A 24,665-nucleotide genomic window follows, 5' to 3' on the forward strand; every position below is an offset into this window, starting at 1 on the left:
TTCGAAAGAAATTGCCGCCAAAGAGGGAAAATTGACACGTAATTGTCAGTCCCATTTATGGAGAACAGCAGTAAAAATGCCAATTCCAAACTATTGTCATGAGAAATGACAACATTGTTCAGAGTGAGCGTCAGATAATCAGCTGCTCATTTTGGCAGACAGTTTTTAACTAAAATTTAAGTTTTCAACCAGTGAGTCTGAATATGCAAATCTAACAGAGGATTCAGTTGGGATGACTATAAACATTTTTTTATTTCTTTTTTTTTTGTTTAGTTAATTTCCCCCGATTCATATCTGTTTTCAAATTTACTGATTATGGTCTGTCAATGAGCTGCTTAGGTGCAGCTTTTGGTGCATCCAGATGCGGGGCCTGCTCGCATGCATGCACGGGAGGCTGGACGGGGAGGAGACTCGACATGCGGGGTGGTGCAATGTGGCGCTGTAAAGTCCTCCAGCACTCACGGGGCGCATAAAGGTGGAGGACAGTCGCAGCACATTGATCCAGTTTTGGTAAGTGGGCACTTTTTTTTTTTGCCTCCTCTGTTTAATCTCATCTGCATGCATTTGGAGTTTGTCATGTGCTTGACTCAACTGAAGTTGAAAAACAAAATCAACTGATTGTGTGTTTTTTTAAATAAATTTAACTTCTTCACACTGCTTTGCATGGAGGTGCTGGGGTCATGTGGCCGTGTGTTTTCATTGGGGAGTGGGGGGTGAAGGGAGGAGGGGCTACAGTTAAGCCCCTGCCAGTTTGCCAAGGGGGGAAAACTACCAGACAAGGGGGTCAATGAGGGCAAATAGATGGGGTGGGAGGGAAAGAGATTTTTAAGTCAGGTTTTAATTCATTTAGCTGGAAATTACAAAGAAAAGCTTCAATTTCAGCGTATTCAGGGTTCGGTTTCTGTCCTGAGAATTTAGTTCATAAGTGTATGTGGGGGGTGTGTATTGTGGAGGTCTATGGTGAGGAAGGGGATGGAGAAGGGGGGACGGGCGGGGGGTTAATAGCTCCCAGATGTGTGCTGTGAAAGCAGATGGCCTTTGATGCCACTGTGATGCACCATTGGAATTTGCCCGTCTGTGTGTGCTTACCTAGTGTGTCCAAAACATTAGATTTTACTTAACCTGTGCATCCCACAATTACAATATTGTCAACAACAAAACTAAAAAAACTTTCCAAAACTTGCAACAAGCATCCAATGAGGAAGAAAAAAAAAATCCCAGATGCTTAATGTAGCGTAGATGACGTACAGTATAGTGGAGAAACTGTTGGAGGAGCGTCAACATTTTTCCACATTGTAGAAAAACAACATCATTAGTGTTAGAAGGAGGAGACAGCCTTAGATTGATTTCAATGATGTCATTCACGTATGTTGGTGCCTTTGGTTTTTTTAGGTTCTCTACTCAAACAGGAGACCATTTGGTTGCATGAAGAAAATGGGGGGGGACAAACACAGGGAGGGGGCGACAGAAGGGAAATGAGGGATGTGGACGCAGACGGCGAAAAGGAGGGAGGGAGGGGGTGATGAGAGAGTGGGTGACGGGGTCCACTGTTTCTTTTCCTGGAATGCAGCCCCAGACTGTCTGCTGCAGAGAGGGGGGAAAGTGGGAAAACAGAGCGATTGTTCTTAGCAAGGAGAGACGTTCGACATTCTTGCTGTCATAACCCCCCTTAATTTCTTTTTTTTTTTAAGCTGGGGCCAGTAGAGGGGGGTGAAGGGGGGGGGGGGGCTGTGTGTAGTTGGGGGTCACAAAGGACACGCAAGCAAAAATCAAAACTGCTGCTGCTCACGTTTATCCATTTTGGTTTTCTCCACAGTGAGTCTGACTTCCTCCCAGAGTGACCATGAGAGCCCTCCTCTTGTTCTGCATGCCAGGTAACGACACCTTGTTCCTAATAAAGTGACAGGAAGGACATTTGATACACTCACAAAATTAAATGAGATTCAAAACAAGCACTGTAAAACATTATTTTGATATTTTGACTTTCTCATGGAGCTGAACAACTAATTAGTATTACAAACAGCTCTTAGTATGTTGAAGCGCAGTTCTATTTTTAGAATAGGCCCGTGAGCTACTCATGCAATTGAGTACCGGAACCGTGTTTGTAGATTGTCATAATTTTTATGATTATTATTTTAGCTCACAGCTAACACAAAAATTCAATAGCTCAAGAAATTGAAATATTTCATCACTATCAATCATGATGTTCTGTAATGTAAAAAATTAGGTAGGAATTGGCCTTAGTGACAAAAGTAATATTAGAGGAAATTAATTCCTGTAATACCACTTTTTAAATTGAACTACTGAAATAAATCATGTTTTCTATGATCATTCTGAGTCAAACACACTCACAGTGAGCAACTGATTCAGAAATATTAATGAATGAACTCAAATTTAATCATCATAAGCTATTGTTGATCACTCCTGTCTGTGAATCATCAACAGTTGTGCTGCTTGCCCAAGTTCAGTACCAGGAACAAATTCCTTTTTTTGGTGAGTTTACGAAATACTGTCATCAAAATTGATTCTACTTTGGCAACACAAATGCTTTCAAAAGTGTTGATCTATGTGTTGTTTTCTTTTCTAGAGGACTACGGTCCTGAATATTTCCCAGGTAAAGCATAATTTGATTCATCCATGCATTACGTGATTATATTTAACTTTTGACTTAAAGTGCTCCATAATATTATGTATGAGTTTCAAATTGTCATTAGATTGTGCAAGTACAGTTCAAATGGTAACTAAAAAGAATTTGTTTCCTTCTGTTCAGCGAATTCATATTCTGAGAATCACGATTCTGCTGGCGGAAATTTCCAGCAGCAGGTTCGAGTGGGTCCCGTGATCCGTCCAGAAAAACCAGGTACTATGTCTGCTAAAGCTTTAAATTTCCATCTGGAGAATGACTCTGAGATTTCTTTTCTTTTCATATGGATATCAGAGAATGATTTGGAGACGGAGCCCACAGAGCCCGGACCTCTTGGTAAAAAGAAAAAATTAAAGTTATCGACTATGCGTGGAGGAATTTTTCTTAGTAAACGTTGTATATGTCGGACTTCCAGATTGCAGAGAGGAGCAGTATCCTTGCACCAGACTTTATTCCGTGCACAAACCATGCAAGCAATGCCTGAACAGTCTCTGCTTTTACAGGTAGGTCGCACGTGGAAACGCTTAACCACAATGAGCTATTCAGCCGAGCATCCCCAAACCATGTCATTATTTATTTTCAATTTATTAGCCAGAAAGTCCATCTGAACTCAGTCAGCCAACATGGCCTCAAGGATTTCAGTTTGGATGGAAATTAAATAGTCACAGATGCAAACGCCACACAGACCAATTTAGTTAAAAACCTTCCATCCACAGATTCTTAAGACGACTTCTTGATTTAATCAGCTTTCAAGAGAAGACAATCCTTTTTCATCAACAAAATGTCATCCGGATTTTTGATCTCTTCTCTTTGTTTATGCAGTCTGAGGCGTGTGTACGTCATCAACAGGGAGGTGTGTGTGAGGACCGTGTGTGCACATGAAGAGCTGCTCAGAGGTCAGTTCATTACATTTGTTTTTTAATTTTGGATTCTGACTGGGAATTAACTCACCCGTGTGTAGCGGATCTATGCCGGGACCAGTTTTCGCGCTGCGGTGTGGCGGCGGTGAGCGGCCACTGCGCGTCCGTGGGGGCGAGCTGTGGGAAGAGCTGCGGCGGTGGTTGCTGATGGAGACCCCCTTGGAGACACTAAATCCAATTTTCTCCTTCCTCACCTTAAGCAGTGTTTCCCAACCTTTTTTAACCCAAGGCACATATTAGCTTACTTGTCACCTGCGAGTAGAACGTGGCTCACGGAAAAATTTAGTTTGGCTCATGATAGGTCGCTGGTATAATAGATCAACAAATTTCTACTAAGTCAGTCATACTTTTTGGATTGATAAAATATTTCTTCCGTAAGAGCTTGTATTTGGGAATCACTGCTATAATGTCTCATACCATTTTTCACGCACCACCTTTAGCCCCGCCCCTTCCCTCACATGTACAACTGTTTGTATGGGATCAATATACTCCAAAGAATGTTTGATGATTGTACAAATCACTGGTGCTATAAACTCATCACACTGGTGCTGTATTAGAGATGCGACTAGCTGCGGCGATCTCTTTTTTTTGGCATACTGTACCGACCGTATTAATCGCTTGCTTTCTAAGTTGTTTTCTTATACTGTACTTTAAAGAAAAAAAAAGTCATTCACTCAAAGCAGTCACTGACATCAGCCAAGAAGATGACCTCAGCTTTTTGAGCAGCAAGCGTGCAACAAAATGCTTTGAGAAAACTTCTCCCAAAGCGCTATACTGCTGCTTTGAAAATCACGATTAAAAGATAATAAAAGATATTTTTTGTTTTGATTTTTGGCTTGTGACTGAGTGTTTATTCAATGTTACATACATACTGTACATGTGCCAGTGTTAATCATCGCAGAGTTCCCCAAACTTAATGTTGGGACCCAAAAAGGTCCCATTTTTTTGTTAGCAAGATTTCCTTTTCATATTTTGACAACATAGGATGTATTTTTGTAAATTTATGTCATGGAGAGGAACCATCTGGCTCTAATCTGTAAGTTTGGGAAAGCTTTGCAGAATTTACACAGTGAGCCAATACCATTGAATTAATCGTAATTAAAAAAAATATTATTTTATAGTCACCCAAAGCACATGACTTTTTATCGTTAGTACTAAAATAATGGTATTGCAGCTCTTCCTTCTATTCATGGGAATGTGAACGATAAATAGCTTATACTTCATTCAAATGGCAGGTAGGCTATAATTCACTTAGCGGCCACTTCATTAGGTACACCAAATGTGCAGATGTACCTAATATTGTGGCATGTGAGTGCACATTTTTGCCTTGGGTCACCGGTGAAGACGTTTTTTTCCCTGATGGTGACCGGACCGGGCCGCTGCTACTGCTCTCTCAGGTGGTCGTTGAAAGAAATGAGGACGGAAGTGAAGGCTGTCGCCGTTTCATCTCCTGTAGTAGCTGCTCCTTCAAGGTCGACACCTCCAGGATAGACAAGAAGAATTGTCACTACATCATCCATTAAAGAATTTATTTCTTTTTTCATTTTGACAAAATGACTCTACCTGCTCCTCGAGACCTTTAACCCGGTGTCGATGCGTGCGTTCCCGGGATCCCAGAGTCCTCTCCAGGTCCCTGAAACTGGCCCTGAGCCTTTCGGCCTCCTGCTGGGTCTCATCACGCTGCCTGACCAAACTCTCACACACGCTCTGGGAATGCTCCATGTCAGCCATCTGTGTCTACTCATGACAACACACCCACACACGTTGAGAAAGAGAAGGCAGACAAAGGCTGGCGTCAAAGGCAGAACATTAAGCGAGTCTATAAAACAAAAAAAGGGGTCGGATGACATCATCCTTAATGAAGGCCCGGGCGATTCACTGTGAAGTATAAAAAAGGACTGGATTGTGTTACAGTCAAGCCATTGTGAACCACCTTCGGCATATAAGACGACATTGCCATCTTTTTTTTTTTTTTTTTAATCAACACGTATTGAATAAAACAGGAGGTCCGTCGTTTACATTTCACACTTGATGTCATTTGGTGCGTACTATTAGCACAAATGTGTGACACTGAAATTTATTAACATGGACAAATGGTTGATGGCATCTGACACACCCATAAAGTGTGTATTTTGAACTCCATTCCGACCTGAACATGAAAATGTACCTGCAGAATGAGGATCTGCTGCTGGGCTTCCTGCAGCTCCTGTTCCGCCGTGTTCAGGGAGCGATCCAAGCGGTTTCTCTCGGCCGAAAGCCGCATGGTGCCCTCTTCGCTTTTCAACTTCTGACGTTCCACCTGAGGCGGGATGCATTTCATTTCTAAGACTTCTCATGCAGAAATACCTACAAAAGCCTCATCTCGGGAGACGATACCTTATCAAGCGTATTCCTCAGGGCATTTCTATCCTTCTCCAATCTCACAGCCTGCCTCTCGGCATCCTTTTTTTCCGTTTCCAGCATGGCCACGGCCTTTTGCAGAGCGCGTAGACGCTCCTCCACCGTGGCTCGCTCCATCTGTGCCGCTTGGGCGCCACGCTGAGCCTCAGCGAGACTGGTCGATCGCTGACGTAAAGACTGCCGCGCAATGAACATTAACACAGATGACATTTGAGAAGTTATATGGATAAAACACGGAGGTCACGATGATGGAATGAGTGAACATGATCTCCACCTCCTGGGTTTTGATGAACTCGGCCTCCACTTGCTCTCGTTGTAGCTGGTTCTGGTGCAGCTCACTTTGCAGGCTGTGCATGCGCTCGTTGAGGGAGGTCATGTTCCGCCTGGCTTCGCTTAAGGACGACCGGGATTCATCGATTCGCTCCTGATGGAGATTGAATGATCAGATGAGCACGTGCGCAACTTTTTTTTTTGTCCTCACTGCTTTTATTTGCAACCACCTGGAGGTGCTGTTTCTCCTGCTCTGTCATACTCAAAGCCTTCTGAAGGGAAGTCAGGCGGCTTTGAGCGCTGCCGTGAGCAGCCACCAATTCCTGAAGACTCTGGTTGAGGGAGGCGTTCTTCTCCCGCAGCAGAGCTTCGTTTTCCTCGGTTTTGAGCAGAGCCTGACTCAGTCGCTCCACTTCCGTCTGAAGCGCGGACACTCGGCCTTCTCCATCTGCTATCTGTAATTGAGATTAGATAACCATAAAGCTTGAGAGATAATTATCATTATTTTTTAATATTTTGGCTACCTTATTTGTATACATAAGTGGGGTAAAATATTAGCAACAAACAACATAAAAAAAAATAACAATGTTATTTATAGAACCAATAAAGGATTTAACTGCACCTGCTTGAGCAAAGCGTCATGGCGATCATGGGAGGCCTGGCTCTCGGCCTCCCGGTCTCCAAGGCTCAGTCTGAGTCTCTGCAGCTCGCCCTCCAGACTCCGCCTTCCCACTTCCACCCGGGTGGCCCGCGCTTCGGACGCCTCCAGCGCCTCCCGCAGGCGCCTCCGCTCGGCCTCCAGACGCACCTCGGTCGCTCGCTGCTTATCCAGTTGTTCCTGGAAGGACAGAAATGACCAAACAATCCATTTAATTCCCAGTTAAGCTCATAAAACATACAAAAAAATCTATTTTTGTTGTTTTCTGGCATCACAAGAAGACATAAGGAGAGCATAGCATGAAGCGACACGTGGTGAAAGCCATCTGCTGTTATTGTGTAATCTTCATCACATATTGTTGTTGAGTGTCGTGTGGTGTTCATCCGGTGTGTGTACCTGTGTGTGCTTCTTCTCCGCCTCACAGGCCTGCAGCACACGCTCCAGCTCCTTCACCCGGTCGGCGAGCGTCCTCCTCTCTCTATCGCCTCTCCTCACCGCCTCCTCCTGCTGATGGAGCTGAAGCTGGGCGTGCGTCAGACGCTCGTCCACGCCTCGCTTGCCTATGCACACACCGAGGCAACATTTGTTTGTGAGCTTATGAAATGAAAAGGCAGTAGTGATGAGCAGACGCACACCTTCTTGGGAGTCTTGCAAGTTTTTTTGTAGATGAGCGAGACGACTCTGAGCCAAATCTCGATCGGCCCTCAACTCATCCGCCTCTCGCTGAATGGCGCCCAACTGACACAGAGCGTCATCCTTTAAAACAAGATGTGTATTTCAACAATGTGACCACTAGAGTATTGTTCCATCCATCCATCGGAACAAGTCGATTTTTTTTTCCCCCTTTACCCGCTCTTTGTGTGCTTCACGGAGTTCCAAGAGGAATTCCTTCAGACCACTTCGTAGACTGTCAGGGTCCAACTCTGACTGGGAGAGTGGAAGAGGTGTGGCACCCCTTTCAGGAGAACCAGCCCCGGAGCCCAGAGTATTGTCAGGGGTGCTTGTCTTAAATTCTGTAAAAATTCAATACGACATTTAAATAGCTGAAAATGATGCAGGGTCATCTGATCTAATGCACATTGATACCTTTAGGGGGCGATAGAGAGGAGCGCAGCGGTGAGATGCTGTGATGGCGTGACATGGGGCTGGGTGATGCAGAGCTACTTCCGGGGCTCCTCCCTCTGACCCCTCTTCCTCCGGCGCCGATGCCCAGCGTTCTGGTCAGCGCCGACTGGAGGCCGTTCAGACGAAACTCCAGGTCCCTCCTGGAGGCCTCGGCCCGCATTAGCTCCGCCTCCGTGGCGGCCAGTCGGCCCTGGGCTTCACTCAGCTGCAGGCTGCACGTGCCGGCAGAGTCTTGGGCCGATTGCGCGCGCAACGTCAGGTTCTTGGCTTCGTCCTGAAGCTTCTTCTCGCAGCCTCGGGCCTCCTGGAGCTGAGCGGTCAATTCTCTTTCGGAAAGCCGCCAGCCGGACTCGGACTCGGCCAGCCGCTTCTGAAACAGGGTGAGCTGAAAGGGACACGTGAAGATGTTTTTCTCCTGGTGTCTAGATGACGCTAAGGATGTTGACTCTATAGTTGAAACTAAATAATTTCCATATCCTCACCTCTCTCCTCAGGGAGTCTTGAACAGCTTCAGCTTCAGTCAACTTGTGCTTGAGTGTAAAAACGTCTTTCGCTCGGTCTTCCTCACGCTGCTCCTCCAAGGACAAGCGGGTCTGAAGCTCGGCCACTTCCCTGTCTTTCTGATCTTTCTCTCCATCCAGAATTTTCAGCTGGAAAGACATCTTATTATTAAAATGCTTTTCTTTGTCTTTAACTTCCTGTCAACAATCCATTTGAATATTTTGGGCGGGGGGGATTCCCATCATGAAAATACAGCCTTCAAAGTTAGACAAAATTCAATTTAACTGTCAACATGTAACTTGATGCTATTATGTAAATAATAATCAAATAATTCCAAAAAGCCGTCTCACTTGTCTGCGCAGCTCCTGCAGCTCCCGTCGCGCCTCCAGTCGTGACCTCTCAACTTCCCTGAGACAGCTGCGAAGCTCCGTCACCTCCTTCTGAGAGGATGAGAAATTCTCCTGCAGCACCAGCAGTCTTTGTTCCTTCTCCTCGCACTGTCGCTTCACACTGACCAACAAAAATTCATACTGACACAAATATCCAAAAAGGAACCTTCTTTTCTGTGCTCACCTGATTCTTTCCGTCTCTGCCCCCCGTAGCGTTTCTCTTAGTTGGCAGTTGGACTGGCTGAGGGTTTCTTTCTCCTTGGAGACGTCGCTCAGGTTGCGACGCAGTTCCGTGCCTTCCCTTCTGTAGTTTTCCGCCTCGTCCAGCGCTTGGTTGAGACGCCGCTCGGCCTCCAGCGTCTCTCGTCTGAGCTCGTCCCGATTCTCCTCGCTGACGGCCAGAGAAGCTTTGCACTTGTCGAGCTGACGAGAGAAGGAAAGAAAATGAACAGACGCACCGAGGCGAGAGTCGAACGCAGTATTTTTCCTCAGTGACTTTGTCTACCTCTTTGACAGCACCATCGGCACGCGACTGAAAGTCGTGAAGAGTCTCTCGCAGACTTTGAAGATCCTTTTCATGGAGAGCCGACGCATCCTCCAGCTGAGACCGAAGCTCCTGCAACTCACTTGTTAGAGTGCTGACTCTGACCTGCAATAAATAGAAATTATTTGTAAGTATTTTTAAAAAAAAAAATCACAATAATGCAATTTTCTTTTTAACCTGTTCCTGCTCTTTGCAAAGAGCCGCTTCTCGGGTTTTGCGCTCGGCCTCGAGAGTTAAAGCTGACAACTCGGCTTGTAGACTGGACGCTCTTTCACACAGCGCTGCTTTCTCAGCTTCCTTCAGCGACAGAGCCTGGAAAGATGAACATAAAACGGTGTCTTCCCTTTTTCCAAAATAATTACAGCCACCATTACGTGTCCGAGTGGAAAACTAACCTGCTGTTTCTCCGTTTCCGCCTGCAGCAGACTCTGATCTCGATCATGCAGGAGACTCCTCAGATCATTTTGCAGCTCTTCCTTGTCTCTCTGTGATTTCCGAAGTTCTTCCTCCACCTCTTGCCTCAGCTTCCTCAGAGCGCCGTCATGGGCCACAGTCAGGCTGTTCCGAATGGCTTCCTGTGGATGTCACAAACGATGATGATGATATTCAGTAATACTGATTTGCTACATTATTTATCAACATGTAAATGAGCTCACCTTTTCGGCGACAAGTTTCTCCACCTCCTCCTGATGTTCGCAGGTGGCCTTGCGCAAAGCTTGCTGAGCCTCCAGATGTGCTGCATTCAGTGTCTGAGTCAGAACTTGTTTGTCGCGCTCAGCTTGGGCCAGGACGTTCTCTGCCTCCGAACGAGCACGCCGCAGCTCAACTGGAAATTATGTCATAAATAAAATAAAATAAAATAATGGAAAAAAAAAAGTGAAGGTGAAGTCTATCCCCACTAAGTGCAAAAAGCTCACCTGTTGCCGTGTCAGCGCGCATTCGAAGGTTCTGGTTGTCTGTTTCCAGCTGCTCCCTGCGGGACTCCATCTGAGCAAGCTGATGTTGCGCTTCAAACAAGCTGCTCTCCAGAGACTCCCGCTCCGACCTACCCGGGTTAAAACACACACCAAGGTCACAATAGACAAAATTATTCCCAGATTGTAAGCACGCACCTGTAAGAGGACAGTTCTTCAGACAGCGCGCTGTTTTCTCTCTCAGACGCCGTCAGCTGGACGAGAAGAGATGCTTTGTCTCGGGCTAGTTCCACTCGACTGCGCCCGGCTTCCTCCAAGGCCGCTTCGTTCCTCTGGCCTTCTCCTCTGGCGAGGCTTAATTCAGAACCTAAGGAGGTCACCTCATTGCAGAGCTGACAGGAAGTAGGAGGCCAAACTGATGATGTTGACTGAAACTTGATCTTGATTATTTATCAATTTGAAGGACAGGATCTATACCTGTGTGACTTTCTCCTGGAGCTTAAGTCTCTCAGTCCTGAGTCTCTGGAGCTCCGCCTCCATCCCCACACGGGTCATCTCAGTATCCTGCAGGGACTGACGCAGAGTGATGCGGGAGGAGTCCAGCTCCATCCGGTCCTGCTCCAACCGGACCAGCTCATCTCTGATGGTTAGCTTCTCCTGCTCGGCTTCACGTTTCTGAGTCTGCAGTAGGGCCTTCTCGCCCTCCAGCTAGTCACAGAGATCTTCATCAACATTCCATGAAGGGATATCCTAATAAATAAATTGCGGTCTACCTGAAGTATGTAGGTATTGAGATCGGTTTTATCTTGAGACAGCGCTTCATTCATGCTGGCCATTTTGGCCAAAGAGTCCCTGAGCGCTGCATCCTCAGACTGAAGCTTATTGATCAACAGAGAGAATTCTGCATTGCTGCTCTCAGCCTGAAAGAGAGCAAACAAGAATTAGAAACAGGATCACCAAAATGGCCCAATCACGTGCATACCCGAGCGAGTGATTCAGAAAGTTGGGCTCGTTCCCTCTCCAGCAACTGCTTGGTAACTTCCGCCTGCTGGTGAGTCTCCCTCACTGCAGAAAGCTCACCACGCTGGGCAGACGCTCGGCTTTCGCTCTGGTCCCATTGCTTCTGACTGACAGACACATAAAAAAAAAGAAAAGACCATTTACAACTTACAAGAAGCTCAATGAGCCAAAGAGGATCGAATCAAACGCTCCTGAATGACTTCCAGTATGTGTGGCGGCTGGGTGAGACTTTGCGGATTGGCGCAAAACTGTCTCACTTTCAATTGGCCTACTTACATCCTCTGAACCTCAGCTTTGGCCCGGTCCCTCTCAGAGAAGGCAGCCTCCTTTTCCTCCCTCTGGTGGTCTTTATCCCGCTGAGTGGATGTCAGAAGCAGCTGCAGCTTCTCACAGTCCATCTGCAGAGTCTGATTGTTGCTCTGAGCTGCCTTCATGCTCTTCTCCAAGCTTATTTTCTCACTGGAGCAGTGATGATACATTTGATTTCGGATTCTGACTTAACACAGACTTGGAATAAATTGATAAGAAATGTGTGAACCTGGCCAGCGTGTCTCTCTCCTGCCTGAGGCGATCCTTTTCTCGCTGCGTGGTGTCTTTGTCTCGCTGAGCAGCGTCTCGCTCTCTTTGAAGCGTTTGATGTCGTTGATCAGCTTCTCGTCGGGCTGAATCGGACTCAGCGAGCTGCTTTCGTAATTGCTGTATGGAGGACTGGGCAGACAGCAAACGCCCTCGGGCATCCTGATGACAAAAAGGTCGTAAGGCAAAAACGAGTAATGTCCTTTTCTTTTACAAAATGTTCATTCAGAGAGAAATTCATTTACCAATATGCGAGTGCGAATACGCAATTTGATACAGCCCTTCTTTTGAATCCCATAAATGTCTGCAAGTGTACCTAATGTTGCGACCATGTATGTCACCATGTCACCTGCAGCTGGAGCGTCTTGTGCGTGACCGCCGAGCGTAGCGCCGACAGAGTTGCCTCCGGGGGAGCAGAAAGCGTTGTCAGCCTTGATGGAGAAGATGACCTGCGAAAAGAAGCGGCAGGGGAGGAGCTGTGGATAAAGGCCAGCAGCGGGGCCACAGAGTTGTCTTGATCTGCTTCTGATGACTCTGCGTCTGTCAACACCGTCTAGAGAAACAAAAACAAAAAAATCAATAGTATGATGAAGATTCATCCTAATGGTGTGATGACATGGCCATATGTGTAGCAGATTCACTTGAGCGATGTCACGCAGTGTGTCCAATAGCGTCTCAGTGTGAGCTCTCATCAGCTGCATGTCACTCCCGTCATTGCTGCTCTGCTCCTGGAGGCAAAATCATCGAGAAGGTACAATCACAATCTAAAGATTTCATAAATATTTTGTGATGTTAAAAATTATTTTTTTTCTTCAGTATGGATTTTGTTAAAAAATGTAATTTATTTAGAAAACAAATCAAATATTTTTTTTATTTTTTTTTAATGCATTTTACACAAATCCAATCCCAAATAGATTCCTGGAACTGGTAAATTTTTTTAATTAAATGTCAGCAAGACTGTCCACTCACTTCAAGCCTCCTGGACAGAAGGACGAGCTCTCTCTCCTTCTCCTCAATTTTGCCCTTAAGTCTTTCCCCCTCGCGCACAGAGTCCGACAATCTATTAATTGGGATACGAAATAACAAAATTGGTCATTTAAATCCACAACAGGTTCCTCACTTTTGATAGCACTGGAAAGCAGCCTTTGACCTGAGGTTGACCTCGCTTCTCTCTGCATCCGTCCTGGCTTGAAGGTTCATCATCTCAGACACTCGTTCCCTCAGTTGCAGCTCCATTTGGATCCTGAGAGCCTTCTCGCGTTCCAGGGCCAGCGCGGTTCCTCCCTCTCTGGCGTTCAATGTGGCAGACAGACCCGTGCAGGACACCTGAGCGGAGTGCGACGCCTGAGCTAGCTCGTTGCGCATGTCGGACAAGTCTCTGTGGGGTGGAGAGACGGACAGAGGTGGAGATGGTGCAAAGGCTCGTATTGACATCTCCATACCTTTCAGTGGCACTCTTCAGGTCACAGATGTGCCTTCGAAATCCGACCACTTGGCGCCACAGTGTCAGCAGGCGGCTGTGCTCGCTGCTAAAGTAACTATGGAAAGACTGAGAGTAGAATCACAGAGGTTAGAAAGAAAAATGTCGCTTAGTGCAAACATGCTTGGTAAGCATCCTTGCGGCACCTCTTCCTCTCTCCTCCAGTCGGATTCCTTTTGTTCCAGTTCCTCTCGGGCTTTCGTCCAATCAGCAGTGAGCCTGCGGATGTCCTGGCTGAGTGCCTCATTGGCCAAACTGGCCTGCTCCAGCTGCTCCCTTAGCATGGCATTCACCGCAGATAGACTGCTGCTCCTGAGAATAGAATAAGCAAAATGTATTGAGACAGGGTTGAAAAGAAATAGAAGTGAGTCTTCGATAGACACCAACCGCTGTTGTTCTTCTTCCAGACGAATTAAGGCATCCTCCAGGTTGCTGCTTGATTCGTCTGGAGAGCGACCATTTGATATTTCACCGGTATCCTAATTGGGAAAACATGATTTTATTTTAGCTGTGGTTTACATTACTGAATTGCGTGTGAAATGTTGAAAAATGCAGATGCTTTGAATTTAAGTGGTTGCATTCTATTAGTTCACCACTAGGTTGCAAAGAAAACTGACACAGTCTCTTTAATGTAAGTTTAAAGGAAAGCATGTGCACCTATAGAACATTTGTGTGATTGGTAATAAAAGCAAGATCTGTCTGAATATTTTTTTGCAATTGTTATAAATATTTTATTTTTTAACATGAAGCCCATAGTAATAACAACACAAAATATTGTATATTATATAATAGAAGTGGTGAAGCTGCTTACACTTAGCCTAGGTTTTTCAAACTCTGCCGACTTCTGCTGCAGCATCTGCTCCAGATCTCCACACCTCTTTTTATATTGAAGCACCTAAAGTCACAGCACATCCGTCAGCAACGGCCTTCAGAACCACATCACATACAAAGATGCAGCGAGATATTAATACAAACCTTAGCCTGTAACTTCTGCACGAGCTGCGCTTGCCTCTGCTGACCTTCCTGATATGCAGTGAGTTTTCTCTTGTAGGCCACCTGCTCTTCATCCAGCCGCCTGCGCAGGTCCACGTTCTGCTGAGCCAGGCTGCGAGACTCCGGGGAATCGCGGTCGCCGTCACTTGAATCGAAACGTAGCGTCTGCTCCAGCTGTATGTCGTGAGGAAGAAATAAGAAATACACATTTTCACTTTATTATTTTTATGTTACTTAACTCAAAGGGCCAATAAAAAAAATATTATGATCTCATTTGAATGTAAAGTGTGTTCAAACACTAAGGCCTGTGCATGCAGCTTTTGTCGGAATGCTCCCTCTGGTGATGTTTAACTCAAAATTAGCTTCTGTGCCCCTCCCAACAAGAGACCACCATCAAAATGACTTGAAGCCCCTGTTTATAGTCACCCCTGGCAACAAACACCATAGCAACAGTGCACTTCAGTTCATTCCAGGCACCATTACCTGGGAGACCACTAAATCTCAGACAAAGAAAGAGCAAAAAACAGAAGAAACACTGAACAATGTGCTGCAGAGAATGTTATTTTCACATACGGCACTTTCGGAGTCACGCTTAGATATCCGCCGGGTTTCTTACCCTTTCGCTGATGGCACTGTACTTGATGGCCAGCTCGTCGCGGTCGGCTCTGCTGTGTGCCAGCAGGTCCTCCAGCTTGGCCAGCTCTCCCTGAAGGACCCTGTTCTCCTCCTGAAGGGACATGACTGAGGACATGGCCCCTGTAGCTAGAACGAGCAGAACAAGTACATTAAAAACAAACAAAAAACGTTTTCATTTTAATGGAGTGCACTCACAGTTCTCGTTGAGGTTCTTTGTGACAATCTCACGAACTCTTGCCGGGAGACATGTAGGGGGGGCATCCGGCGAGGGGCCGCGGACAGTCAGCTTCTCCTCGGATAAAACGCTCTCCTCCAGTCTCTGATGAGGAACATTTTGCACATGAGCTGGAGATCTGACACACAGCCAACATTGTGCAATGTAGCTCAGGGCAACGCAAAGGCAACACAGAAAAGTGATGATGACAGTGGAATGTCGATTTAGGCTGCAATGAAACGACAAATGCAATCAGGTACACACGTCTGAAGCCATGTTTGCCGCGTGCGTGTGTGTGTGTATGTGAGGTTCAAGTGGCGCTCACCTGTATCACCGACTCCAATTTGTTGGCGTCGCTGTCCGTGCTTTCTGCTACACTCGTCGCAGCAGACATGTTTAAACCTCCCCAAAACAATTAACTCCGATGGATTTAAGAAAGAAATATCGATTTGAATCAGGTGTTGAAGCCGAGCCAAGAGTGTCAGAAGCAGACGTGTGTGTCCTGCTTGCCTCCTCCACGCAGATTGAGGGCAGCAGGATTAGCAGGTTTAAAGACACAGCCCTCTACCTCCACCCCCCCCCCCCCCCCCACACTTCCCCTCTCCTGCCGTGCATGGAGGAGCCCACAGACCCACTACAAAGGGTTCAACTAGAATGGAAATAACTTTGGGTCACACTTACCAGACGATCTTTTGGTAGAAAGATATTTTATTTCAAATACAGAATGTATTTTTTTTAATTTTGGTATGTAAGGTATGTAAGCTATTTTCCTAGTACAAATATTTCTCTGTTCTGATATGTTGACTTTTTCGGTGAGATGATCATTTAGTATTCTTTTATTGTTCATTTGCATAAAGGGGAAGTACAAATATTTCTTTACAATAATATATCAGTACATATATTTGCCAGTATTGCTACTGTGACACTTTAATTTCCTTCAAGGAATGAATGAAGTATCTATCCATCAATGTACATCAATACTTGCCTCAACAACTTTCTAACAGTTCTCTGTAAAAGGAATTTAAATGTAAAGTTAAGAGCGAGGATCTCTGCACCACATTGTTCGGATTGTCATAGTGACCAACAAAAGATCATTGTGTCAATACAAGACACCCCCCTACCCAGACCCCCGCTTGGCCTTAACACTTGCATGCATTTAACTTTTCCTGATTGTGAGCATGCCTCTTTATTTAAATTGACTTCACTATCACAACTACGTGCACCCTGAATTCTAAGGTTGAAAAGATCACCCTCAATCTAAAATAACAATCCAAAGGTTCCCAACTAAGTGTAAGAAGAAGCATACTCCCACTCTGGATTTGCAGAGGAAATAGCAAAGGTTCCAAAACGCAACCCTGTGGGACACGGTCAAGTGTAAGCATCTGTGGACCCCATTGTAAAACACTGAGAAGCAAAAAAAAACCAAAAAAAAACATTGCATTGGGCGTGCACTTCCCATATGAAACATGGCACAAAAGGGAACAACATTATGGGTTTGCATCTAATCGGTAACAACCAAAATGTAGTTAACGCGTTCATTAAGTGAAAAGATGCAGCGTGAGCTGAGCTGTAATTATGAAACCATGTGGCGATCACCTAACTTCAGTTTAACTTATTTTGTGTGGATGCTAGCGATGGACTGAAACAAAAGCATCGTGGAAACGCGCTCTAGCCTTGCTCGATAATGCGCATGTGCAGGTAGGTCGCAGACATCATCGTTGCTTACCTATTGATGCAATTTAAACGTCGTCCTTCCGAATTTCTTGGGAGTGGACCGCAGCAAATCACATCCAGCCAACGAACGTAACATCCGCGGTAGAATTGCAGCCACTCACTGCCGCAATCGTCTGCTTCCGAATTGACCTCTTTTTCCGGGGAGGGACTTCCACAGAACACGCATGGACGAGTTATAAGATTCTGCATGCACAGTAAAAGGAAAGCTAAAGTTATCCGCCGGGAAAGCCCCCGTGCAGCTAATAAGCATTTTCAGTGAAAAAATAAATACATCTGTAAAACTAAAGTATTTTATTATAGAGAGAAAAACAGAACATGAAATATACTTTTTATTTACAAAGAGGTTTACATTTTATACACTCTTTTTCCCAAAGAGGCACTTAATCAATACTCGGTGCAGCTTTGAATAAGATTGAGGACATTTCTTTTTTTTGGTAAAAGGCACATTAAAAGAACAAACAAAGACAAACTTGGGGTAAACAAAGACAAACCTGAAAACAAGAAATGGTTATTATGTTTAAAAACTCTAGATTGACATTGATGCCATGCAAAACTATTAATCAAAATTGCATATTGACCACTAATGAGCTCAGTATTGCAGCTTCAACTAAGACTATCCTTGTAAAAAAAAAAAAAATCTAAAGGTAAACAGTTTTACTCGGTTGGTCTGCAAAAAACAAAAGTGTGACAGACTGTGTGATGGCTGCGGCAAAAATACATCTAATTTGATTCTGCACAGATTGTCAAGGAATTCCATGAGAGAGTCCTAATAAAACAAAAAATGAGGTGGTTTGATTTAAGGGGAAAATGGAGGGAAGAACTCCAACCAGCATAGATTTTGTGGTCACATGACTACAAAAAACACAGAGAAGGATGCTCCATGAAAAAGCATGATTGTAAATACATAATATACATTGACCATATTTCCTCTAGGGCAGGTTGGTATGTGTGGGTGGGTGCTGTGAGTTAATCAAACCACTTTGCCCCATTTCCCACTTTTTCTTTTTCTCAATCATCCCTTCCATGGAATGTATGCAACTGGAGTGTGTGCACATTCCCACTCAGCTGAACTGCACCCAGCCTGATTTTGCAGCATCTTCTTTATTGGAGCTGTCGAAAGGGATGCACAGGGGTGACAGTGAAGAAACATGAACAAAATGGGAATGAATGTGATATTACATTTAAAGCCTATTTACACAAGTAATTTCTAACCTGTCACAACAACAATAAAATACCAACGTGCATGCAAAACAATTGTGGTTATGCGCACAAGTTGAATTGAGACAAATGACTCTTCATGTTTGTCACATTTGTTGTGGTTTGTTTTTCTTGGTTTCCAAAAAATTTTTTTTTTAAAAACGACTTGGACAATTATGCTTGTAGCCTGCAATAAAACTTACTTGGAGCCAGCAGATGTGAAATCCCCCCACATGTCAGCGCTGGGTTGGGTTTCAGAGATAGGGGACCCAAAGTCTAGAAGATTCAAGATTCAAGAGTTTTTATTCGCCATGTTTGAGCGTGCCAAACAAGGAATTTGACTTCGGTACATCACAGCCTCTGTTCAACATTTAGGTGACTAACAACACTCAGGACGTGAAAAATGACAAATATTCTCAAACATCCCCTGATCTTAAACTTCCAGGAGGGCAAGGAAAAACTCAAAACTCCAGCTAGGGGAAATGAGAAACCTTGAGAAGAGACCACAGATGGGAGGACTAAAATAACTAAAATAAGGACAGCTCAAATATAAGTGTTCAAAATGAAGTAAGCGTCTGCTTAGACATGCATGGTCACATCTACTTTTAGTCACTATCGCATGTACTGTATGAATGAATAACGATTTTTTTTTTTTCCAGTGACCCGACCCCTGCATAGATTTTAACATGGGAACAGAAATGTAATCACCAGTGTTTTGTTGTTGAGGTATGACGGTGTGCTGGCTACCAGGAGGTGGGAGGACGCCTCCAGCTTTGGCTCCAGGTGGCGGTGGGAGCAGACCTCCAGCCGCGGGGCGCGGCTTAGCACCAGATGGCTCCTTCTTCTTTATGTTCTGTCGCAAGATAAAATACCATGTTACCATTGTCCCTATTCTGCAACCCATGGCTAAAATGATTGTCTATCCAATTAACTGTAACGCTGGAGGAACATATTCTCACCCCGATGCTGATCTTGATGGTCTGACCCTCCTTGAAGCTGAGGTCAAGCTTTGGTGCGTCACTCTGGGTTGCTTCCATTTTGGCCAGCTCGCCTTCTTGCTTGACCCACCTTTAGAAATAAGAGTATGTGTCTGTATAACTAAAGAGGATCATTTCAAAGCATATGCCCTATTACATCATTGATTGTTTTCAATGCCTTCAATATAGAGATATTTGATTTTGGATACAACTTACTTAAAATGGTCTTGCAATGCAACGTTGAAGTCGAAGGAGTCTCCCCGATCAGCAAAGCCCAGACCGATAAAAGCATGACGACCTACAATGAAAACAACCATTGATTTGAAAGCTTCTGTATCGCACATTTAATGCAAAGAATATAATATGTGACTTGTTGCATTATGGCAAACTATTTAAGCGTCTTACCGTTTCCATCCTCTATCCGGATAACAAAGTACCTGCTGGAGTCTGTGACAGCTTCGACTACACTGCCCGGATACTGATCAACTGGAGCTTGGGCAAAAAGCTCTCCTAAAACCACAAACAGGATACAATTGTACCTCAAACTTGTTTGACAACTAAGAATGTCAAACTAGTGAGTTGTTTTTTTTTAACCTGTGTTTTTGTCCTCTAACTTGATGTAAGCCAGCTTTCCTTTTGCTGTGATTTTCATTCTCCCACTCCACGCGGGTTCATCCAGCTTCCAATCGGCAGCACTAGAAGAAAAATGGAAGGGGTCATTTTAACACAAGTGGTTGAAGTTTCGTTCAGCAAGAGGAAGTGAAATCAAAGATTCAGAACAGAACCGTTAATCCTCAACTTTGGTGGCAGCTGGATAGAACTAATCCTATAAAGGTAAAGGCACCTGTTGATTGTTGTTGTTTGGTGTTCTTGTGACCTCCCAATTTCAATCCGCACAAAACGTAACTAAAATAGGGAAGTTGGGTCTCCGTTTTCCATATGTCGGGAAAAAAGCTGAGCGTATGAACAAAAATGTCAGTTTTGATATAACGAATATAATAAACGGTGTGCACTAAACCTCTAGACGGAAAATCAATAGCTTACCGCTTCTAGTGAAAACAATCATCAAAGTTTGCACAAAAATAATGACGACCAGTGAAAAAAGTAGTGCTGTAAAATACATCTTAATACAACCAAGATGTAGGTTTGGGAATCGACCTTCAAATTAGGTTAATTGGCTTTCAGTTTGATTTCAAAGGCGAAAACGTGACTTAAAGAAAATATAAACGTGTCGTTGCGAAGTGGGTGTCCGATAATGGAAACATTAGCAATATTCACCTAGCGACTTGACAGTTCCGGGATATCCTGTGAATCGAATATTTATCTTACCGGTATCCACGGTTGGACGCCCGTGGCGGAATCTGGTAGACGTGGACCTCGGGCTTCACACAAAGCATCGATTCATAACTGTTGTCTTCTGCCATTTCGTCCAGTGTCACTTGGTAAAAGTCCAACTTCCGACTTTCACTGCACAGTGCACAACAGCACACTTCAGCCGCTCTTGCTTGAAAAGTACGAGACTGAGAAAGAAGCTTGGCGTGCTTCCTACAGCGCCCCCACTGTACAGGAGGATTAATGATGTGGTTTGTAAACAAAGCCTGTCAAGTTCGAGAATCGACGTGATGACCACATGACATTATCACAAACTTCCACAGGAGGAATGATCCGAATCACATAAAACACAAGACATTTTATTTTATGGTAGGTTTATTAAAGGGATTTTTTTTTTCCATCAGTTTTCAGAATTCCAAATATGACATCAAGTAAGCTTCACACTATACGGATGCTGTGATAGAACTGAGCTTCTTGAGCTCAAATAGTCACACGATGTTTCTGACAATTGCCGAGAGTGTGAGCACTACTTTCAAATTTCAGTTTTATTAATTGGCTTCCCCTTTGTAGAAGTGACTAAATCGTATTTTTTTAGGAATTTATCAGGGATATCCAAATTTGTGCCTTATTTAAAGCATTTCCAGGCAAGCAAGAGTCCCAAATAAACGGCATTGCATCATACTATTCAGCGGTTTGAAAATATATATGCTACCCTGAGTTTCGTGATAGCAATAGAGCTTTAGTAGTAGCATCTGCTACTACTAACCTTTCCCAGGTTTAATGTGACTGCTGCCTGTCATTTAGAAACCTAGTGAGAGCAATGCATACAGAAAGAGGCCATTCCATTCACAGGCAGAACAGAGAAAATATCAAAATAGACACAAACTCTAGCACATAACAGATTTCTCCTACATGACATTTGTGAAAAGATTTTCTCTCAACCTAAATAAATTCTAAGCGAGGTAATAATCAAACTGCAACGTGTTATATTTCTAATGTCCATCAAGAGAGACTGAGAAAATGTAGAGACAAATTTGACATTTTGACTGAACAAATTGTTTTAACATTTCAGTATGAAGTTGTTTTCAGATTTGTGATATTTATTTCATGAATCGTTCTCTCATTTGTGTAAAACAGAAGAGTGGATTTTTTTTTTTTTTTTTACAATGCTTTAGAATACAAAACGTATGATTTTATTTCATTTCTTTTAAAAGTAAATTATAGAGTACTTCAGAGTTCTGTGTTTTTTCCCCCCTATTTTCTTAAAACGTATGCGACATTCATAAGTGCAATAAGCACTAGATGAATAAGCAAATTTGTCATTGAGGATTTAAGGCATAAATAGGTCAAACGTTTAAAAAACAATGCTTTGCATGGCAAGTTGGACTGTTTAAAGTCTCTACAATTTCATGTGGCAGTTCTTGTGTTTAATTCAACTCTACTATAATCTATTAAATTTCTTGACAAAAAAAACCTGCGAAACAAAAACAGGATGCAATTCAAAGAAAACAGCCCACTTCAACACTGACAATGACTGAAAACTAAATGAAGAAAAACATTTGTTATTGCTTGAATAATGAAACCTTTGAATGTTTTATCTGGCTGACCATTGGGCAGTCACCACCACACTATTGTGCGTGGACAGCTCCTTTGCACCCCTTGTGTGTTAAAACACAAAAAGCAACGTGCGTGACTTTAGGGGGACACCAGGTTGACTTTCTAGTGCCTCATATCGTACTAATTTAACACAAATACTTAACCGCCTGAACCCGTCTTATCGGAAGGCATGACCTGCTCAACTTCCCATGAAAAGGCCAGCTCATTCGTTTCCAGGGGTTGTTCCGAGACTTACTGAATTCACCCAGAAGTGCCCGACCCGGCCATCCCGGCACTCGCCTGCGAACGAGTTAAGCGTCAAAGGGCACCTCATGGTATAGCAAAGTATCACAGTGTTTAGGGATGTTAGGCAAAAGCCTCCTTCTGGTGTAGAACAGACAAGGATGTGGCTATTCTCTGCCAGCCCCTTCTATTGCTCCACGTAGGGAAAAGACAAAGGCAGATGATGGCAAAGACCATGCCAGTTAAGTTGGGTAGAGAGCGGGTGGACCAGCGCATTGTTTATCTTCGTGTTTCAAATGTTCACACACCACTCTGCTCTTGATACCGCACACCCTTCCACTGCTCTTGGGAACACGTTTGACCTTAATAGCAGGAGGATCTGGTTTATCTGCCGAGTCGGAAGCCTGAGGTACCGTCAGGCCCGGTAGGCTGGCGGATCGCGTGATTGTTGGGACGAACTGGTTCTGGTGGCTGTGCAGCCATACGTACTGGCCTGGAGAAATGAAGAAAGCCAAATTACTCATTTCGAGCAGAACCAATATGTCAGGGTTTGTTTTGCTGAAAAGTCATACCTCTCTTGGCTTGGATTGTCTTGAGGTGTATCATCAGATGAAGCACTACCCAGAATCCTCCGACGAGCCTCCGCGTACTCCGCTTCTCGCTGTGCCAAAGACTTCATCTGCTGGGAAGGCCGAGACGATGATGCAGGATTTCCCGCAGTACCGTTATTTGACGGGCGCTTTAAAATTCTAATTTGTGGTGGTGGTGCTGCAGGAAGAGATTCGTCCTGGATTACAATTGCAGTTCTCACAGGTGAACTTGAAGTGGACTTCCTGCACAGATAAAGTTTCCCAAGAAACAATATTATTATTTTGTATCCATTTCAAATACTTTCCATGAATTACTTACTTTGCCTGCTGGTTTATTTTCAACTTTGCCTCAAGTCTTCTCTCTATTTCCTGAAAACAGAGTACAACCAAGCTGTGATTTATTTAACTGTGACTAATGCAATGCATCCAATAAGGACCTAAGAGTTTTGTCATATATGAACTCGTGTGCAATGCAAAATTTTGGACATTTTATTTTGTGTTGACGCCTGTTTGGTGAGAGAACTATTATTTTCATATTAGTGGAGAGGACTCCTGAGGCAAGGGGGTACACAACGTTAACAGGAGGCATCCATCTTGGATTTCCGACTTAACGGAATCACGGAAGTGACGTCGTTCCTAGTTTCCGTGGTAAATGAAACCGAGACCCATGACATAAATTATCAATTTATTCCAACACTACGAACACGTATGGACGTTTACAATCAAAATCGTTAATAGTAACGAAGGCTCTTAAGACTGAAGTTGTCGTGACTAATTAATAGCTACACGACTATGACGTTCCATTGCAGTGTGCCCTGGCCCTTATTTGTGCAAAGAGCGGCTCGAAACTATTTCTTTACGCACAAAGCAAATTAAACTGAAAACCATACACCAAGGATAATAACAAATGTGCTGGAAAATGACATTTCCTTTTGGCCAATGTAGTCGCACGACATCGAGGCCTGTTGGGGAGTAATAGGCTAGTTATTTACAATGAACAAAATTTGATCGATATCAAATAAAGTACCCGGACGCTGCCGATCACTGGAACGTAATAGCTCGACCCAAAAATTATAGAGTAAAGGTTGCCCTATCTGCGTTTCTTACCCCGCTGTCTGCCGCTTCTTCCCAGCTCTCCGCAACCTCTTCATCCTCCATTTTAACAGCCCACAAACGCCCAGCTTTGGCTCCTCAACCCCAGCTAACTGCGACTTCCCATCCGCGCAATGTGTGGCTCCGGGGCGGGTAAGGTTAAGTAAAAACGTCTGCTCGCTTCACTCGAAATCTGCTCGAAGTTTTCGACGATGTTATGAAAGAAACTGATTTCACAGGACTGCCAACCTTTTCATTAGCCCAGCTATCGACCTACCCTTCCTGGTTACAGTGGTGCTTCAGCTCATACTTATGTTTGGCGTCACGTCCACTCGGCATCTTCCAAGCACCTCTCACACTTAAATCTCCACAAATGTGATTGCTAAGACATTGCAGATCTATCGCATTTATTTGTTACACATAAAGCAAAGAGTGTACTCAACTTTGTGAACACAATGGTGAGTGAGAGTGTATTTTTTATTAGAGGTTAGTTTCATTCTGATTCTTTATTTAAAATGACTTGCAGTCAAATAACACGAATTTGTAAGGGTGACTCCAGTTTGTTCATTTTATCAACAGGCACTGGTGAAAATACTACTCGAAACCATTTTTTTTTTTTT

The 24,665-nt window shown here is 44.2% G+C and overlaps 4 protein-coding genes across 6 annotated transcripts; 1 reads left to right on the plus strand and 3 right to left on the minus strand.

Annotated features, from left to right (window-relative positions):
* The first annotated feature begins 391 nt into the window (after positions 1–391).
* Positions 392–4,392, plus strand: mfap2 (microfibril associated protein 2). The gene is made up of 9 exons (XM_037252977.1): positions 392–510; positions 1,817–1,874; positions 2,446–2,493; positions 2,588–2,614; positions 2,771–2,860; positions 2,939–2,980; positions 3,060–3,147; positions 3,467–3,540; positions 3,606–4,392. Exons 2-9 carry the CDS (start codon positions 1,844–1,846, stop codon positions 3,710–3,712), a joined length of 507 nt encoding a protein of 168 aa, XP_037108872.1. The 5' UTR covers positions 392–510; positions 1,817–1,843; the 3' UTR covers positions 3,713–4,392.
* Positions 4,047–17,147, minus strand: LOC119123652 (rootletin-like). 2 transcript variants are annotated; one of them, XM_037252920.1, is made up of 37 exons: positions 17,011–17,147; positions 15,266–15,389; positions 15,051–15,196; positions 14,417–14,608; positions 14,253–14,336; positions 13,829–13,920; positions 13,588–13,753; positions 13,404–13,510; positions 13,112–13,339; positions 12,931–13,021; positions 12,603–12,689; positions 12,311–12,514; positions 11,924–12,123; positions 11,662–11,844; positions 11,348–11,492; positions 11,139–11,285; positions 10,843–11,073; positions 10,564–10,757; positions 10,369–10,496; positions 10,108–10,277; positions 9,847–10,026; positions 9,629–9,763; positions 9,413–9,556; positions 9,092–9,330; positions 8,869–9,028; positions 8,500–8,667; positions 7,979–8,402; positions 7,742–7,905; positions 7,528–7,648; positions 7,289–7,452; positions 6,857–7,072; positions 6,465–6,689; positions 6,239–6,388; positions 5,941–6,141; positions 5,732–5,863; positions 5,128–5,301; positions 4,047–5,044 (listed from the first exon to the last, which is right to left on the minus strand). In XM_037252920.1, exons 3-37 carry the CDS (start codon positions 15,183–15,185, stop codon positions 4,958–4,960), a joined length of 5,868 nt encoding a protein of 1,955 aa, XP_037108815.1. In that variant the 5' UTR covers positions 15,186–15,196; positions 15,266–15,389; positions 17,011–17,147; the 3' UTR covers positions 4,047–4,957. The 2 variants fall into 2 exon arrangements, with proteins under 2 accessions (XP_037108815.1, XP_037108814.1); XM_037252919.1 differs by lacking the exon at positions 17,011–17,147 and adding an exon at positions 15,610–15,829.
* Positions 17,148–17,294: 147 nt separating this feature from the next.
* On the minus strand, positions 17,295–20,710 carry necap2 (NECAP endocytosis associated 2). 2 transcript variants are annotated; one of them, XM_037252962.1, is made up of 8 exons: positions 20,522–20,710; positions 19,787–19,887; positions 19,598–19,702; positions 19,409–19,490; positions 19,175–19,283; positions 18,963–19,068; positions 18,419–18,491; positions 17,295–18,128 (listed from the first exon to the last, which is right to left on the minus strand). In XM_037252962.1, exons 1-8 carry the CDS (start codon positions 20,614–20,616, stop codon positions 18,080–18,082), a joined length of 720 nt encoding a protein of 239 aa, XP_037108857.1. In that variant the 5' UTR covers positions 20,617–20,710; the 3' UTR covers positions 17,295–18,079. The 2 variants fall into 2 exon arrangements, with proteins under 2 accessions (XP_037108857.1, XP_037108858.1); XM_037252963.1 differs by having other exon boundaries at positions 18,924–19,068.
* A 171-nt stretch (positions 20,711–20,881) lies between these two features.
* On the minus strand, positions 20,882–24,359 carry LOC119123686 (SUZ domain-containing protein 1-like). The gene is made up of 4 exons (XM_037252978.1): positions 24,061–24,359; positions 23,273–23,322; positions 22,936–23,196; positions 20,882–22,856 (listed from the first exon to the last, which is right to left on the minus strand). The coding sequence occupies exons 1-4, from the start codon at positions 24,109–24,111 to the stop codon at positions 22,748–22,750; spliced, it is 471 nt and encodes a 156-aa protein (XP_037108873.1). The 5' UTR covers positions 24,112–24,359; the 3' UTR covers positions 20,882–22,747.
* Positions 24,360–24,665: the final 306 nt, after the last annotated feature.

Source organism: Syngnathus acus, chromosome 5 (genome assembly GCF_901709675.1).
Source record: "Syngnathus acus chromosome 5, fSynAcu1.2, whole genome shotgun sequence".
Lineage (NCBI taxonomy): Eukaryota > Metazoa > Chordata > Actinopteri > Syngnathiformes > Syngnathidae > Syngnathus > Syngnathus acus.

Bases quoted from the DNA above. Each gene is read 5' to 3' on its own strand.
- LOC119123652 (XM_037252919.1), bottom strand. From the start codon at position 15,678: ATGTCTGCTGCGACGAGTGTAGCAGAAAGCACGGACAGCGACGCCAAC. The intron at 11,845-11,923 runs GTTCACACATTT...TCACTGCTCCAG, and splicing joins GAGAGAGACACGCTGGCCAG to TGAGAAAATAAGCTTGGAGA. The intron at 9,029-9,091 runs GTGAGCACAGAA...TTTGTTGGTCAG, and splicing joins GCAGAGACGGAAAGAATCAG to TGTGAAGCGACAGTGCGAGG.
- mfap2 (XM_037252977.1), top strand. From the start codon at position 1,844: ATGAGAGCCCTCCTCTTGTTCTGCATGCCAG. The intron at 2,861-2,938 runs GTACTATGTCTG...TATGGATATCAG, and splicing joins GATCCGTCCAGAAAAACCAG to AGAATGATTTGGAGACGGAG. The intron at 2,981-3,059 runs GTAAAAAGAAAA...TCGGACTTCCAG, and splicing joins CACAGAGCCCGGACCTCTTG to ATTGCAGAGAGGAGCAGTAT.
- necap2 (XM_037252963.1), bottom strand. From the start codon at position 20,616: ATGGCAGAAGACAACAGTTATGAATCGATGCTTTGTGTGAAGCCCGAG. The intron at 19,491-19,597 runs GTAAGACGCTTA...TTTTCATTGTAG, and splicing joins CCGGATAGAGGATGGAAACG to GTCGTCATGCTTTTATCGGT. The intron at 19,069-19,174 runs GTGAGAATATGT...ATCTTGCGACAG, and splicing joins CCATCAAGATCAGCATCGGG to AACATAAAGAAGAAGGAGCC.
- LOC119123686 (XM_037252978.1), bottom strand. From the start codon at position 24,111: ATGGAGGATGAAGAGGTTGCGGAGAGCTGGGAAGAAGCGGCAGACAGC. The intron at 23,323-24,060 runs GTAAGAAACGCA...CTCTGTTTTCAG, and splicing joins AAGAAGCGGCAGACAGCGGG to GAAATAGAGAGAAGACTTGA. The intron at 22,857-22,935 runs GTATGACTTTTC...TCATTTCTCCAG, and splicing joins GACAATCCAAGCCAAGAGAG to GCCAGTACGTATGGCTGCAC.